General features: G+C 41.7%; 1 protein-coding gene across 2 annotated transcripts in view; it reads right to left on the bottom strand.

Annotated features, from left to right (window-relative positions):
• Positions 1-2,775: 2,775 nt before the first annotated feature.
• The window catches only part of SUGP2 (SURP and G-patch domain containing 2), a 39,261-nt gene continuing 25,430 nt past the window's right edge, over positions 2,776-16,606 (bottom strand). For both annotated transcript variants that reach the window (XM_040320823.1, XM_040320813.1), the window contains exons 10-11: positions 9,505-9,635; positions 2,776-6,009 (exon numbers count right to left, since the gene is read on the bottom strand). In XM_040320823.1, coding sequence (XP_040176757.1) covers positions 9,509-9,635 — 127 coding nt within the window. In that variant the 3' untranslated portion in view covers positions 2,776-6,009; positions 9,505-9,508. The remainder of the gene's footprint in view (positions 6,010-9,504; positions 9,636-16,606) is intronic.

The following is a 16,606-nucleotide window of genomic DNA, read 5'->3' as shown; positions in this document are numbered from 1 at the left end:
CTACAGGATGAAGAATATGGAGCCCCCATCCCAAGTGCATGCTCATTCTACGAGGGCAGTCTCAGCTTCCTGGGCAAATGTTTCGCTGGAGACGGTGTGCAGGGCCGCCACCTGGTCGTCGCATCACACGTTCATTAGACACTACCATATTGACCCAGGAGCTCTCGACGGTTGAGTTTGGAAGAAGGGCAGTTCAGGCTGCCATGTCCTCTTCTAATTAAACACTTATTGTTAAGCATTATCCCACCCGTGTCAGCTAGTTATTTATCACAGGTATGCTGCCATGGAGGCACCAGGAAAACAGAAAATTGTATCACTTGACAGTAATTTTCATTTCCTGGTGCCTATCCATGATACAATTTTCATTTTTTTTTACCAACCGCTTGCGTTTCTGTTCGCATAGTAGAAGTAGCATTTACCAAGAACACCAAACCACGTGAGCTTTTTTTAAGTGGTACTTTCTGGGAAGGCATTTCTAAGAACACTAGGGTCCTTTCACAAGGGGCAGACACCACCTATGACCCACTTGCTCAGCAATCGATCGGTCCGCTGAGCAGGCGGATGGCAGCTGTGTCTGCTGCACTTGGACCAAGCAGACACAGCCTGTTCTGCTCTATGGGTGGCAGTGTAAATGGACTGCCATCCAATTCTCTAGACACAAGGGGACTAGATCCCCATGTCTGTTTTCATCAGACTGGATTGGAGGTAGGCAGGTGTAAAACGGACATGTCCGTTTACACCCGCTGATCCATAGAGGAGTCAATTGTATCCACCTGAAGAAAAAAAAAAGCAGACCCGATCAGAACATTCGTAGGCAAGGGGCCTTTAACCATATGTATTTTGAGAGACAATGCAAAATAGCAGCAACATAAAAGCCAATTTTGTTACACCACACAGCATTGATATATAGTATCCTCCTACTGCCAGAATGTAATTTTGCTTTTCAAGCCTCTACATTGAACTTTTCATATGCAACATCTGGATCCATATTGCACGGTATCTGCAGAAATTTATACCTTAATTTCTGCATCTTTAATGTGGGCCTTATTTAACCACTTTAGCTCCGAAAGGTTTTTTTACCCCCTTTCTGACCAAGCCATTTTTTGCAATACAGCACTGCGTCGTATATTTACTTTCTGCTATAAAAAAAAAATTCCCCCCCCCAAAAAAATATTTTTAAAGTAGGCCAATATGTATTCTGCCACATATTTTTTGGGGAAAAAATAAATCCCAATACATATATACTGATTGTAGAGGCTATACATTTTGTGCAAACCAAACTATGGGATAGATTTAGGGATTTTTTTTATTTATTTTTTACCAATAATGACAATCAATTTTTTTTTTTTTTTTTTGGGGACAGCAACATTGTGCCAGACAAATTTAACACTTGTCAAAACTGACACTGGCAGGGAAGGGGGTTAACACCAGGGGAAATCAAGGGGTTAAGTGTGGTCCTAGGGAATGCTTTAACTGTGGGGGAGTGAATGCACTTGAGGAAAAGATCCATTTTACTCACCGCCAAAACAGCAGTCTGCCTTGTTTACATAGGCAGACCACCGTTCTGCCTTTCAGCCAAACCCGCTGATTGACACAGGAGGAGCAGCATGCTCCCTAGATCGCATGCACAAAATCACGTACAGGTATGTGATTTTGCGCAGCCTGCCCTGTCGCAATATATATGTGGGTGATCCAGAAGCAGCAATAAAAAAAAAAACATCGAGTGGGTTTTCCACCACGTACGTGCTGCGGTCTTGCATTGCAATACCCATATTTTCTTAACCTGGCACGTCTGTCAAACCTCATGAAAAAAATAAAAATAAGAGGCCGCTATTGCTGAGCACCCCTTCTAAAATTGCTAGCTGGCTGAAATATTTCAAGTCACTGACTAGAAACAAAATATGCAGATAAGGAATTCTCACTTTACTTAGCCTTTCCTGAACTGCATACTTGTTCTGGGTCAATGATTGAAAGTATTAAAGCTAGTAGATCAGAATAGCGTCCAGACTAATATAATGCATAGAAGGATGGCTGCAATAGCAGACCCTGCATTGCTTACATTAACTTGTCAGTCACCTCTTGGATCATCCACTTTCTACTGGATGCAGATTCACTAAAGGATATTGGGGTTCACAAAGAACTCTGAAAGTAGGTCTGCTCAACAGTAGCGGTAAGCAAAGTATTCCAAGATCATTCTACATTGCAGGGATTTTGACAAACTGTTGCATGACTTTTGTCATTCTGAAGAAATAGTAATTTGTCTGTGTCCATGTGTAAAATGAATCGGTATGGGAGTGATCATCAGTTGCTGCACTTGCAGGGCTCCAATGAGGAAAGGGGCATGGTCTGCATCCCTTTAGATTTCCATTTGAGAGCTTTTCACCAAAATTGAGATTTGTGTTGCATGGGGATGATCAAGTAAACTTGTATCTTGGTGCAGACTTCTGGGAAACTCAATTACTCAAGCAGGAAATTACAGTTGTGTGGGTGCGCGTGGTGGGCAGGTGGCATTCTGTACACCATCTGTGTACAGAACGCCTGCAGGTTGCCATACTGCATTGCATTTTACAGAAAAAAACAGCACTGCTGATGAAACTAAAGATAATTTTTCATCACATTCAATTACAATATGACTTGTGTGGCAACTTGCTATTTGGTCATTTTCTCCCCCCCCATGAAAATAGAGTTGCCCTATAACTTGTTTTATTCCAAGAATCAGAGGAATATCATAGAACAAGACTAAATATACCGTTCTGAACAAATAAAAAACACTACTCATGTTACTACCAACATGCTTTATTGATTTATGACTAGGTTACAGATTAAACAAAAAACAACATGGGTAGCATCCTCTTGGTCATACAAGAAGCATGCGGGTACACCAGGCGGGGACTGACAGTTGCCCTCACATTCTATGAAATGCTAGCCATCACACCCATTCTAAAGCTTTAAAGCAATAAGTATAAAAAGGACTTAAACTTTGTGACCTAGTTTCCTGTTCCAACTTCACCGGTTGCATTTTGTTTTCCCAGATAATGACTTGAAGAAATTCTCATCGGAACAAGGTCACCAATAGTAGAAACTGAAGCAAAAAACTGTGGCAACTGTTTCACCAGACAGGGAGAAAGATAATCTGTATCATGGAACAAAGAGAGCTGACATTTCCCCAACCTAAAAAAAAAAAAAAATCCCCCCCCAAGCGAACCAAAAAAAAAATTAACACTTTTCTCCGAGTACATTACAGGACTTCATATTCATTTACTACTATGCTGCCACTTTCGGTGAATGGACATAAACCAATAAGGGCGGGAACCCCACCCAGACATAACCCCTCTCAGCTCAGCCAAGCCTCAGTTTTGTAGCAAGCAAACATACAAGAGGGGAGGGATCGGTGTGTCATTTTATGTACCCAAAGTAAAGGATTTTTACAAGAAAACCAAAAATTTGAAATTTCTTAAACTCACATCACAGGATACAGAAGACATTCTTGACTACTTGGGCATGTCCCAAAGCACTTAACATGAGGGGTGGGCAACAGACAACGCCAACATGTCCAAAAGCCAAAAGAAAAAGGGGGAACCCCACTACAAGGTCACTTGCAAGCCCTTCCACACAACTGGCAGAGGCCTCTCTGGAGTCTAACTGGGCATAAGAGACAGCATCCATACATCTCTTCCTACAAGTAAGGGTGCAATTACAAGGACCTGGGATACTTTTGAGGCCACCAGGACCTAAAAATCAGTAACTTTAAAGGGACGAGAATTCCAGCATTAACAACGTTTTTGCACATCTGCCAGGAAGCCCACCATGGTCTTGTGAGTCTGCAACAGCTCTGGGCCCTGAGACTCCTCCTGGATGGGCTCATCTACAAAGGATTACCAATCCTCAACAGCTTCCTCTTCCTCCTCTTTTCCTCCGATACCTCAGCCTCCCACAAAAGATGCTTGTGCCCCAGGCTTTCCAAAACAAAAACACCAGAGTGCAGCTTGCACAAATGGCTGCAGAACATTCCTCCCCTTACTTCAACACATGTGGACAAAAAAAAACAAAAAAAAAACAAACCACTACACTTTGGGAGCCATTGCAGGACAAACTGCGCAAGGGGTCCTTCCTACTTGATTGAGGAATTTGGGATCCCACCCTATCGTCCTTCCCCACATCTCTCTGCCTGTGTGAAGTGATGGCTTGCAGAAGGTTAACAGACCTGTAAAACCCAGTAAATGTAGCAGCTACCCAGCTGAGAGGAGTGTTTGCCTAAGCTAGAACACCTTTGTGGGCAGTTACACTAAGATAGAACAAGTGCCCCAACGAATGCTTGCCATGCCCGGTATTTAATGGTGAGGCTGTTGCAGAGGTGCAGGACTGTAGTAGTGTGCTGCCGAATCGCTGAACTAGTTCTGCATAGTGGTGAACCAAGACCCTGTGAATGCATGTGTTTGAGTACTAGAGTCAGCAAACTGATGCCCAAGCGTAAAATGAGGACTCCAGTGTGATCACTGCCCTGGACCTATAAAAGCAACGTGCCAGCGAGATAAATGGATACATTGTAACCCTAAAGATCGTTGTCCACAGAATCCTGGTTTCAACTGCCAACATTACAGGTCTTCCTGCATTCACGCATGTGCAGTCCGGGTACAGCGACTGTTGGCTGTAGCGACCAATCCCGATGACGCCCTCTTCTACTCCAATAGGGGTGTTAGGAATAGGCCACTAAATCAAACTACACCTCTGAAAGAAAATCTTCAGGAGGAACATCTGTAGACACATCGATCTCCCAGGGAAACTAGCCAATAACTCAGGTTTAGCAGAGATGGGAGGGGTTATTTCTGGGTGGGTTCCTGCTTTTTTTTTTTTACACACTGTCCATTTGCTTGAACGTGGCAGCCCTATGTAGTCATGAGTTCTGTGATGTACGATTAAGAAAAGCATTAACTTTTGTCTCTGTTGATGCTAGGGACAAACCTGACAGGGGTTCTAATCCTTAACCACCTCATCCAAAATTAAAAAATAAAACTGGCTATAAACTAGAATAGCATTTTCTGGTCTTGACTGGCCCTTTAACAAGTATGCTTTGAATAGTTTTCCCTCTATACGAGTTATATCTGCTTTTCAAATATATCTGAGGGGAACCTAATAGGACATAGTATTGAAAAATAGTAAAGACAGTCCCCCTTGGCAGTCTGTTCAGTTAGACTCCATTACAGTAGTGTGAGCCGCCTTAATTTCACTTATTCTCCCCCCCCCCCCCCCCACACAGTTTACCTGTAGTGGAGAAATAAGGTAAACTGCATGTGACCACAAAAGGTGGCAAAACGCCTAATATTCTTTAGTAATGCGACAAAGGTCTGCATCGGACAATCATAAATACAAGCTGTGTTGTCTAGAAGAGCACCAGTGTCAGATTTGGGTGCTGGACAGGTGTGGAATTCTTAAACACATTTTTGTATAGCCAGCAAATATATTCTCAACGTCAATTCATAACTTAATATTCATTTACTTACATTTCTTAAGAAACATTTCGACGTTGAAAAAAAGGTTACCTCCGTATAGCCCAGACCAGAGCCCCTTCCACTCTCTGGCACTATTAGAACACAATTTTTCCTGTGAAAGGAAACCCACTACCCTAGCTAGTACTGTTGATAACATTATGCTTTTCATGTAGCATTACATTTAAAAAGGGCCCACAAAGTAAGCGCAGCCTAGTATTAGGCAGAAGTGTGAAGCAGAGGACCCCTTTCAAATAAAATAGTGGAAATCACTGTGAAATATGTATTATAAACAGCAAATGAAAAGGCTACTGACATTTTTATTTCCAAGCAAACCATTGTACATTTTAAAAACAATTTTCTTAAGATAAAAAACATAAAATGGGATACCCCTTTTCTGCAGAATCAAAAAAGAAAAAGGAATAAAACAAACAAAAAAACATACCACTATTTTGTACACAAGGGGGAAAAAAAAAAAAAAAAAAGTTACAAGCAGACACTGATTTCTGAAGTCCTGGCGAGCCTGCAAAATTGAAAGGAAAAGAAAAAATGTGAATACTTCAATGCAGAAAACAAACCCAACAAACACAAAATGACCACACCAAGCCTCCAAGGGATTTTTTGCCATTAAAAGGCAAAGTAAGACTGAATGATGCAAGGCTTAGTGTTCATTATGTTCTGAAATATTGTCCAATGAAAAATTCTGGCACCAATCATTATCACACCTGCAAAGTGCTGTGCGATACGGGCCACATATCTCCGAATAAAGCAAAAAACTGATGTAAAAATGACCACCATCCTGGTTAAAAAAAAAAAACACTTTATGCAATAGTGACAATGCTTACTTCATTTTTAAGTCTAAAAAGACAAAAATTACCAGGTACTTTGGACGGGATAAAAAAAAGAAAAAAAAAAAACTCTTAAACCGGTAAAGATTTAATAAAATTGAAATGTCTGAAAACTTTGTATACTTCCACAGAAATGAGCGACCTGCTTAATTTAAGACAACAGAAAATAGCACTGGAGACATAGCATGTAAATTTTAAAGGCCACGTTAACTCAAATGTTTTTGCATAGGGCATGAGGAACACATGCATTGGATACTAGTTTATTTTTCCCCTTGCATAAAGTTTATGTATGCATATGGGATTGTGACAGTCTCCATTTACTATACATTCCTATTGATTTTTACCATTGGTGGAGCCTAGACTCTTAGTCTATCCCCAAAGTAACATATGCTCCATTAAACATCAGATACTAGTCTATGTCCTCGCACTGCTGTATTGTGGAGATCTGCACATCTCAGGCAGATACAGCGCATGAAAGAAAGAACAAAAACAAAGAAAAAAAAAAAAGGGTAGATAAATCTTTATAATGCCTGAAAACATCTGCAAACATTTCATGAAAGAATTTAGCAGAGTTGCAGGCAAAATACAAAATATTTTCTACAGCCTCAAATGAGAACAGAAGAATAAAAGCCTAAACAAGAGGAAAACACTGTGCAATTTGAACTCCATTGAAAGCAACACATTTAGCTTAATGGAGATAAAAGTGGTCCCAATCACTGAAAAAAAGTTCTAGGCCAAAACATTTTTTTTTATAGGCGCGGGTGTACATCTAGTGTTTAAAGCAAACATACATTTAAATACTTTGTTTTTCAAGCGCCATATTTACCACAAGACCTCAATGGTGCAGCACAAAACTGCAAATAAAGTGCAGGTTCTGAGCAAATCGCAGCACTCTAAGACAATGGTTCCCAAATCGGTTTCAAATTCTGTTGGGCATTCCATTATATCCCCACTGTGGGCTTGAAAAGCTTCAGTGTGAGGGGAAAAAAATAAAAAATAAAAAGTGCAGCGAGTGCCATTAGGTCACCTTACCTTCAAACAGGTTGTGCAAAACACAAGTGACCTAAAAGATTCCTTAGAAAATTAGCCCTAATTGATTCAAACCATCTTGTCAATGTCCACGGAATATTTTGTATTATATATTATTTATGGAGTTGCCAAAGAGCATACAAAATTACTCAATAAGCAGATTTATAAAAGAACAGCAATCAAGAAGAAAACATGCATGCATTTTACATGGAAATGAGCCAAGCTTTTCAATGATAAAGTAAACCTGTGCCAAGACTATGCATACTGCAGTATTTAAATATACTAAACAAAGTACTAAAAGCACTTTAACCACTTTAAATCCAGGCCATTATGACATTTTGCTATATTTATATGCTGATTTTTGATGGGTAACCAGAGTGAATAGTATATGACATTAATGCTGCATCTCAAAAATTAGAATGGATACAGAAAATTGGTGCCATTTTTGCAATCAGTGGGTCAAATACACCCAGGAACAGATCGAACATTTGAGGCACCAACATGTGCCTGTGAGCTTTTGTCATAAAATTTAGACTAGAGTGTATGCTGAGTTTTTTGAAGATGTACTTTTTTGCCATAATTCTTTGGGAAATTATGAAAGTAAATATTTATTTTCCTGCAAAGAATGGCACGGCTGGGCACGTGCCTGTACGTTGCCTTTAAGAGCCCAGCTGTGGGACACGCGCGGCCCGAAGCTCTGACCGCGGGACCCGATCGCTGCCGGTGTCCCGCGATCGGTCACAGGAGCTGAAGAACGAGGAAAGTTTGTGTGTAAACACACCTTCCCCGTTCTTCACTGTGGCAGTGACACCGATCGTCTGTTCCCTGATATAGGGAATGACGATCAGTGATGTCACGCCTACAGTCACACCCCCCTACAGTAAGAATCACTTAGGGCACACAACCCCTTAGCGCCACCTAGTGGTTAGCCACTTCACTGCCATTGTAATTTTCACAGTAATCAGTGCATTTTTATAGCACTTTTCGCTGTGAAAAATGACAATGGTCTCAAAAATGTGTCAAAAGTGTCCGCCATAATGTCGCAGTCACGAGCAAAAAAAAAAAAAAAATAAAAAAAAAAAGCCGCCATTAGTAGTAAATTTTATTTAATATATATATATATATATATATATATATATATATATATATATATATATATATATATATATATATATATATATATATATATATATATATATATATATATATATATAAAAATGCCATAAAACTATCCCCTATTTTGTAAACGCTATACATTTTGCACAAACCAATCGATAAACGCTTATTGCCATTTTTTTCTAATACCATAAATAGGTAGAATACGTATCGGCCTAAACTGAGGAAAAAAAGTTTTTTATATCTTATTATAGCAATAAAAAAATTTTCTTTAACATTTTCGCTCTATTTTTGTTTATAGCGCAAAAAACAAAAACCGCAGAGGTGATCAAATACCACCAAAAGAAAGCTATTTGTGGGGAAAAAAGGACACCAATTTTGTTTGGGAGCCACATTGCACGATTGTCAGTTAAAGTGACGCAGTGCCGAATCGCAAAAAGGGGCAAGGTCCTTAACCTGCATAATGGTCCGGGTCTTAAGTGGTTAATGAGAAACAAATAAAATTAGCCCATTTTTGTGTATAATGTGAAAGATTATGTTACGCTGAGAGAACTTTATTCCAAGCAAAAAAAAAAAAAAGGGATTCTTATTTTAGCCAGAAATGCGCAGCTCTACTAGAGGGATAAGGAATACTTTGTTTAAAAGCTTTTACTGCTTAATATGTAGACACTTTAATGTCCATAGTTTAGGCACAGGTGCACTTTAACTTTATGCTCCACGGTATCAAGAAATTTCAAGTTGTAGAAACCTTAAGATACTTATTGGTATTCATGTTCCATGTCTTTCCTGCGTGCAAGAAATATATGCTGTTTGACCAACCAAATTAAAAAAGGGTCTGTAATGTATAAAAAGTGTTTTTCTGACCCAGAGCCCCTCAGATTTTCCTTATGGTCTAGCCTGTTCAACATTAAGGGAATCTTAATGGTTGTTATACGACACACAGACTCCAATTCACTAGACTTTTCTGTGTACGAGACTCAACCTGTAGCAATAATAAAACAATTTTTACAATAAAATTAACTTACCAACTTATTTTGAAATTTTTTGCTTGTACATAGTCATCATTCTTTGACGAAAAGCATCAAAGTTGTCATCTTTGGACTGACCGGGTTCTTTTGATTCAGTACCCAGACCCTCCCCAGCAGAGACTGTACCCCTGAGAAAGGTAAAACAGTTATTGATGTTAAATCATTAGTTTTGATGTATAACTTAGCTAGCCAATGTTTCTTCAGCTAATACAGGCCCATATGCCGCAAAGTGAAAACAAAAGATGTTCAGAAAAGTTCATGATCAGATTCTTGCATAGGAATTATTCCACTGAGTGGAGGAAATGAAATGTCCACAAGGACTGGCCTTCTACATAGCTGTGGCACTGTTTTTATTAGTTAGCTGGGAATAGAATATTTGCACTCACCATAAAATCCTTTTTCTTGGGAGTCCACTAGAGGGACACAGGAAGTAATTTACTGTTTTGTTAGATAGCCACCTACAGAATGATCGGACAAAGGGGGGGGAATAAAAAAAAAAAAAAAAATATATAAAAAAAAAAAAAAAAAAAAAAAAAAAAAAGGAAGAAGTAGGCCAACCCAGGATAGGCATGCCTCAGTTTTGTGGCAAAGCAGCATTAAGAGCATGATCGGATACGGAGGGGTGGGATTTGTATCCCTCAAACTCCAAGAAAATTAAAATATAGGAAGTACAAAAATGTTCTCTTGGCCATCGAGGAACATAGGAAGTCTTCTACTGCAGGGATATCCAAGAGCAGTCCAGCTGAGGGGTGAGCAAACATAACTGGCCCATAAAAACAGAACTGTCTACAGCACCAAGAGCTGCCTGAAGGACCTTACGCCAGAAGCTGGAATGACACGAAGCCTTAAAAACTGATAACACTTGAAGAAAGTGCTAGACCAGGTGGCAGGCTTGCAAACCAGAGAAACAGTCGCCTGAAGCCAAACAGCCCAAGGAGACACTTACAGATCTCGTAGAGTGTGCCCTGATTGAAATGGTGGCACTTCATCCGTAAAGACTGAGTAACTACTTCTGTTAAGAGAGAGAAAAAAAAAAAAAAAAAACAAACACACACACACACACACCATGATCAATGTACAAGGATTTTAAAAACGTTGTTGCAGATTCCCATCTGTTTCTGCTCTAAAAAACATAATTTTTTTTGATCATATCTTGTGCATGGGAGTGACCAAGTCATTATAGTCAGTGGATGCACTTGGGGTTCAGGTGAGAAATAGTTGGTGTCTTCATCCCTTTAGAAGTGATGAACACTTGGGCACCATCTCACCAAAAATGACATTTTTATTGCAGAGGTTGTCATATACCAGATTTCAGCCTTCGTGCAGAGTTATTTCACTCAAGTAGACTACATTTTAAGGCTCCATTCACACCTAGGCGTTTTTACGCCTGTAGCGCGACGCGCACAAACGCCAGAGGGACGAAAAGTAATGAAAGGCAATGGGGATGGTTCACATCTGAACGCCTGTAGCTCAAAAAAGTTCCGGACCCTTTTTTGTCGCTCCTAGCGCGCGATATGCGCGTATTTGAGCGTTTTTTTTTACATTGAAGTCAATGTAAAACGCCTGATACGCGCGTATTGCGCTTGTACAAGCGTTTTGACGCCTGTGTTGCTGAAATCCCAGGAAGAGGAATAACAAATTCCTAGGAGAGCAACAAGTGATGTCAGGGATGATCATTTTTCTTATTGGCTAATATGGAAAAAGACAAAGTACAAAAACGTCGAACGCCACTGTGCGCATACGCGCGACAAAAACGTCGGTAAAAACGCCTGTACGCCCTACGCCTAGGTGTGAATGGAGCCTTAGAGCTGTGCTGTACACCAACTGTATAAAAACGCCTCTATGTTGTGTGGAGAGGTGACCCAGTTTGTGTGCGCATTAGCACCTTCAGCCTGTTTTTGCAAAGACAGGCATGGTAATTGCACACCTGTGGGCTGGGTTCATATGCATCTCAGGAAGAGAACTCAGGGCTCGCACTTAGGAGACAGCTCAACCCTACAGGCAGGTGGCCTGGTTTAGGAGTCGGGAGGGCTTCATGTGGAGACTGCTCCACGAAAGATAGGTGGTCTCTAGGAGTCCAAGGCTGCAGGTGGCAGTCTGAGTGCATGTGTGCAGGAGGCAGATGTGGCACGAAACCAAGCAGCATGAAACTGAGCAAGTAAGCTCCAGGAGGGAGTTCAAGTAAGAGTGAGCCAGGAGGCCAAAGTTTGTTAAACAGTGATGGTGGAAACACCTGCGAGGGAAGCTTGTTTTTTCTGTGAACTTTGTTTCCTTTAAATAAAATTGGGCTGTCATGCCCTTAAAAATACAGTCTGAACTGACTGGTGTCCCTGAAAACACATACACCACTTGTGCATAATCATCCCAACATTATACAGTTGCCATTGGATTTTATGCAAAAAATATAAAAAAACAATTACCGATTGAAAAGGAAAGGTAATATTTAAATATCCTTAAATTACAAATATGGTTTGCATATCATTTGAACATACCTCATTTCTTTTTTTGGCTATATTTTCCTCTATGAAAGTGGAGCTACCCTTTAAAACAACTGGCTTGAAGGTCTGTCTGAGCCAACAAGAAATGGTGGAATGAGATGCTGATTCACCCTTATGGGGAACGTCAGGAATGACAAAGAATCAGTCTTTTTAAAGAAAGTTGTGGCTGTGAGATACATTTTTGATGCCTGGAGTGCATCCAAGCAATGTAGGAAGATCTAAAATAACTGATCCATCCAATGAACTGCAGACAGAGGGAAGAAAGAAAGAATTTCCTGACTGAGGTGAAAAGCCAAAACTACCTTAGGTAGAAAAGTGCTGGGCGTCACCACCACTACCACAACATTGTCCAAGAAAATTTTTTTTTTTTCCCCATAGGATAAGGTTTGCAGCCCAGACTCTAACCTTTGCATAGGCAATGGCAGCAAGGAGCAAACCTAGTGAGTGTAGAAAAGGGAAGATCCCAAAAAGACAGTTTGTGAAGGGCAGAGAGAACAAAGTTCTGATCCCACAGAGTTACAGGGGACTGAACAGGTACAGCCACATGGAAGACACTAGTCTCTGAATCAATATTACACGAGTGGAAACCTAACCCTTGATGGTGATGAAGATCAAAAGCTGGTCCAAGCCCATCTGTAAAAATGGCAAAAATTAGTTGCACCAAGAATTTCCTGGGGCGAACAACCTCTCATATCAGGCAAAGCATGCATTCCACGCACAGCAATAGGACTTGCAAGAATTCGTTTTTTCTAGCTTTCAGCATTGTGTGAATAATCAATTCAGAAATTACTGTTCTCAGAACCTGGGAATCATACAAACAACCATGCTAATAAAGACAGCACCCATGAAGCAGGGTAGTAAATCAGTCCTTGAAACAGAAGATCAGGACTAACTTCTGGCAAGTCTTAGCACATCAAAGTACCACACCTGCTTGGGCCAGACCCAAGCTGTGGTGAATAACTGCAATGCCCTCCATGTTCTGAGGAGCAAAAGAGCAAGGGGAGAACAGATAAGGGGGTACTGATTCCACCAAGTCTTTAGAGCATCCACCGCTACTGCGAGGATCCCTGTACCTGGTATCCTGTCTAGTTTGTTGATAAACACAGAGGCCAGGAGGTCTGCACACCTGTGACAGGTCCTGGAACAGGGGCATAGAGACCACTCCCCTGGGTCCAGGCACTGCCAGTTGGGAAAATCTGCATGCCAATAGACCACACATGGAATGTAAATGGCGAAGAAGGCTGGAACATTAAGTTTTGTTCAGGGCAGGATCCACACTGCTTCTCGTGCTACAAAGATTTATGGCTGCTCCCTGGTGGGTGCTGTATGCCACTGCCAAGTACAACTGCATCTGAATCAGATGACCCTCCAACCAGGTGGTCCAGTGTTGCAGGCACAACTAAATTGCCTAAAGTTAATTGGGGAACACCACTTCAATGCCCAAGTCCCCTGAACCAACAAGTTGCCCAGGAACCTCTCCAGCTCAACAGGCTGGCATTCAACATATAATAATCCGGTCTTCAGTGCCATACGAACTGGTCTGTCCATGGACTGGAATAACATGTCCCACAATAACAGAATGTTGCCTTATTGGGATCTGGATAGAACTGGGTTACCATTTGCCCCAGGACACTCATGCAGAGGTGAAACAACAGGCAACTTCTGGAAGAGAATGTAGCATTTACATTTTTCATCCTGGGGGAAAAAAAACACCCAAGCTGCATCTTGCACTAGACAGATATTTCAAGCAATGGGCAGTTCCAGTACCATGTTTTTTTAGGTTCCAACTGAACCTCTGCAGGGTCTGGACAGTCAGGGCTACATTGTTTGCCGGAACCTGTGCCAATGTTCCCTGAGCAAGAGGTCATCTAGATATCCCGCAATGGGAATGCCCTGCGTGCAGTAAACCCAATACAGGAGACAGTATGGTGGTGCAGAAGACAGGCCAGGCGGCAAAAAACAAACAAACAAACAAACAAACACACACACACACACACACACACACACACACAATAACCAGACATGAAGGTACACAGAATCAAAGTTTCTCCAACGAAGGGAGTCTATGACAGGGCTGGTGAATTACATGTGGAGTTTCTGGGCTCAAATTAAGACATTTAGGTCCTTGAGATCCCACAATATGGCCAATGTTCCCATTTGGTTTGGAGACTAAACCGGTTGGAGCAGAACCCCTTAAAAACTGTTCTGCCATAGGGACAATCCCTACTCCAGTCGACTAGTGAGGGCTACAAGGTTTGTTGATCTAAGCAGTGGCACAGACAGGTGTGGAAGCGATGAACCAGGGTGGGAAATTAAATCGAAATGCTAGCTTGTAGCCCCTGGAAACCACCTCCCACATCCAAGATGTAGGCAGTCCAAAGGCCAACAGACATCTCCCTACTTTGGACAGTGGGGGCACAGCCTAACCCTGAAAGAAAATAAAAAAATGGTTTAAGGGACTTGGAAGACTAAGGTTTGCAGGTGGACTGGGTGCCAGACTTGGCCCTGGACGGGTTGTGAAGTAACAAAAAGAAATTTTCTTGGCCTCTGTCAAAGGATGAGTCTTCCCAGACTGAGCCACGGGATCAATAAATAGTATTTTGGCCCCTGGTGGCAACTTTTATAAGGGCAGACCCAAAGGGGAGTTGTCCCTTGAAGGTCATATGGAGCAGTGCTTTGGCAATAGACCAACATCCCATCCATGTTGTAGCTTAAGAAGAAGAAGTATGGACTTTTTTTATTGCAAAATCATAGTTGGATGCAGCATCTGTCCCCCACCGGCTCCAACACTGAGAATCAAGTGATCAAACACTGCCAAATTGCTCAATTCTCAGGGCACCCTGAGCAGAGAGCTGGTGACTGTCAGCCACCGCTGCCTGCTCTGCCCCCTCCTCACTCACTGGAGTTCTGTGGAGGGGACGGGACCAGTGGGCTTCGGCTCTCATCGGCTCGGCTGTACTTATCCCTCAAGGATGCAGGCATGAGATCCAAGGGAACATTTGCATAATGATCAGATCCCCAATAGCTTTAGACAAGTCCGAGTTTGCAAGATCAAAGTCATGGTTAAGACAGGTTACAGTGCAGTACCTGCCAGACAGACTTGTTCATCCTGCACTAGAGGCACTGGAAGCCAATTCAAATACCGCTGTCGCTCCCAGCTGGTAAAGAGGCAGGATGTGTGAGCAGCACAGTGCTGCTGTGAGCGTGCGCCTGTGCCGTTCAGGGTAAAACTGGCAGACCCCCCTTTGTATTCACAGTGATGCCACTTGTGTCAGGAAAGCACACAGATGACACGAACATTGTCAATCATACTTCGATCCATAAGAATAATTGTAGTAAGAAAAAAATCAGTGGGCTGAGCTTGGGGTGTGCCGTCCGCTACTGGATCGCAGCTTCTACAGGGAAAAAAAAAAAAAAAAAAAAAAAAAAAAAAAAAGAACAAAGTGCTATACGCACTGTGGACAGTTAGAAAGCATCAGTAGCTTATGAAATGCTGCATGACTGCAGTGAAATCCTCCTTGGACAAAGCAGAGGAGGTGGCCATGGTGAGGGAGCTAGGGAGGTCTCCAAAAGATGGCAGACTCCTAGAAGAGGGCAAAACTCCAGGCATCAGATACATCAGTGGTCACACTGTAGGCATTGGAGCAATTAGTGGAGTGTGAGAGCTGGAGGCACCCAATAGAGCAGAATCTGCACCCTTTGTCAAGAATCAGGCATGTTGCACCGCAAAGAGGAAAGCAACATAGCTCAAAGGAGTCAAAGACTCAGGTACTCACAAACCTGATAGCTTAGAAGCAGGCTATAGACAATTATTGCCTTCAACCAGAGGGTTGAATAAAAAAAAAAAAAAAAAAAAAAAAAAAAAAAAAAGGATTTGATTACCCCATCAACACAGCGGGTGATGACGGGGGAATCCTTCCCACCAAGTTACTGTATACTGATTGTATTCTGATAGCAGGGAGAGTTCCCTACAATCAATCAGTGTTACTGGCTATAGTTGGTGGCACTGAAAAAACACAAAATAAAAACACAGGCTGGTTTTACAGAAGTTGCTCAAGGGGAAGAGTTGAAACAGACCCAGTCCCAACGATGTAGCTTCCATGGGTGATCCAAACAGCCTACTCACAAGGTAAGTATTCAGAGACAGGGCAAGCGCTAAGACAATGCCATAAATCTGGACTTCAAAAATGCTCAGCAGTTAACTTTTACCAGTACTCGAAGTCTGGAAAGCCCTACAAGCAGAACCCAGGGCCCTGAAGGTCAGATTTTAGACTAGTCCCCAAATGTCCAGTCCAGCTAATACCTGCAACTAGAGACTAGCTCAAACAGCAGAAATCTTGATTAAAGAGGAAAAAAACAAAAAAAGGGAGGTTAGACTTTTCAGCAGAGTTGAGGACGCTAGCAAACAACTAAGGCATGCTGGAGCAGGAGAAATTACGCTGGGCTGGCCTACAAATTTTGTTTGCCAGTGTCCAGTCCTCCTGAAGATGGAAGTAGAACCCTGAAACAGTACACTTTTTGTCCCTAAATAGATGAGAAATCAAATGTTTTCTTTTGATAAAACAGAGGGCACGTTTCAGCCAAGTAATCGCTCACCTTTT

This window comes from Rana temporaria, chromosome 1 (genome assembly GCF_905171775.1).
Source record: "Rana temporaria chromosome 1, aRanTem1.1, whole genome shotgun sequence".
In the NCBI taxonomy this organism is placed as follows: domain Eukaryota; kingdom Metazoa; phylum Chordata; class Amphibia; order Anura; family Ranidae; genus Rana; species Rana temporaria.
Note: the sequence above shows the minus strand (reverse complement) of the source record. Positions and strands in the feature narration are given on the sequence as shown.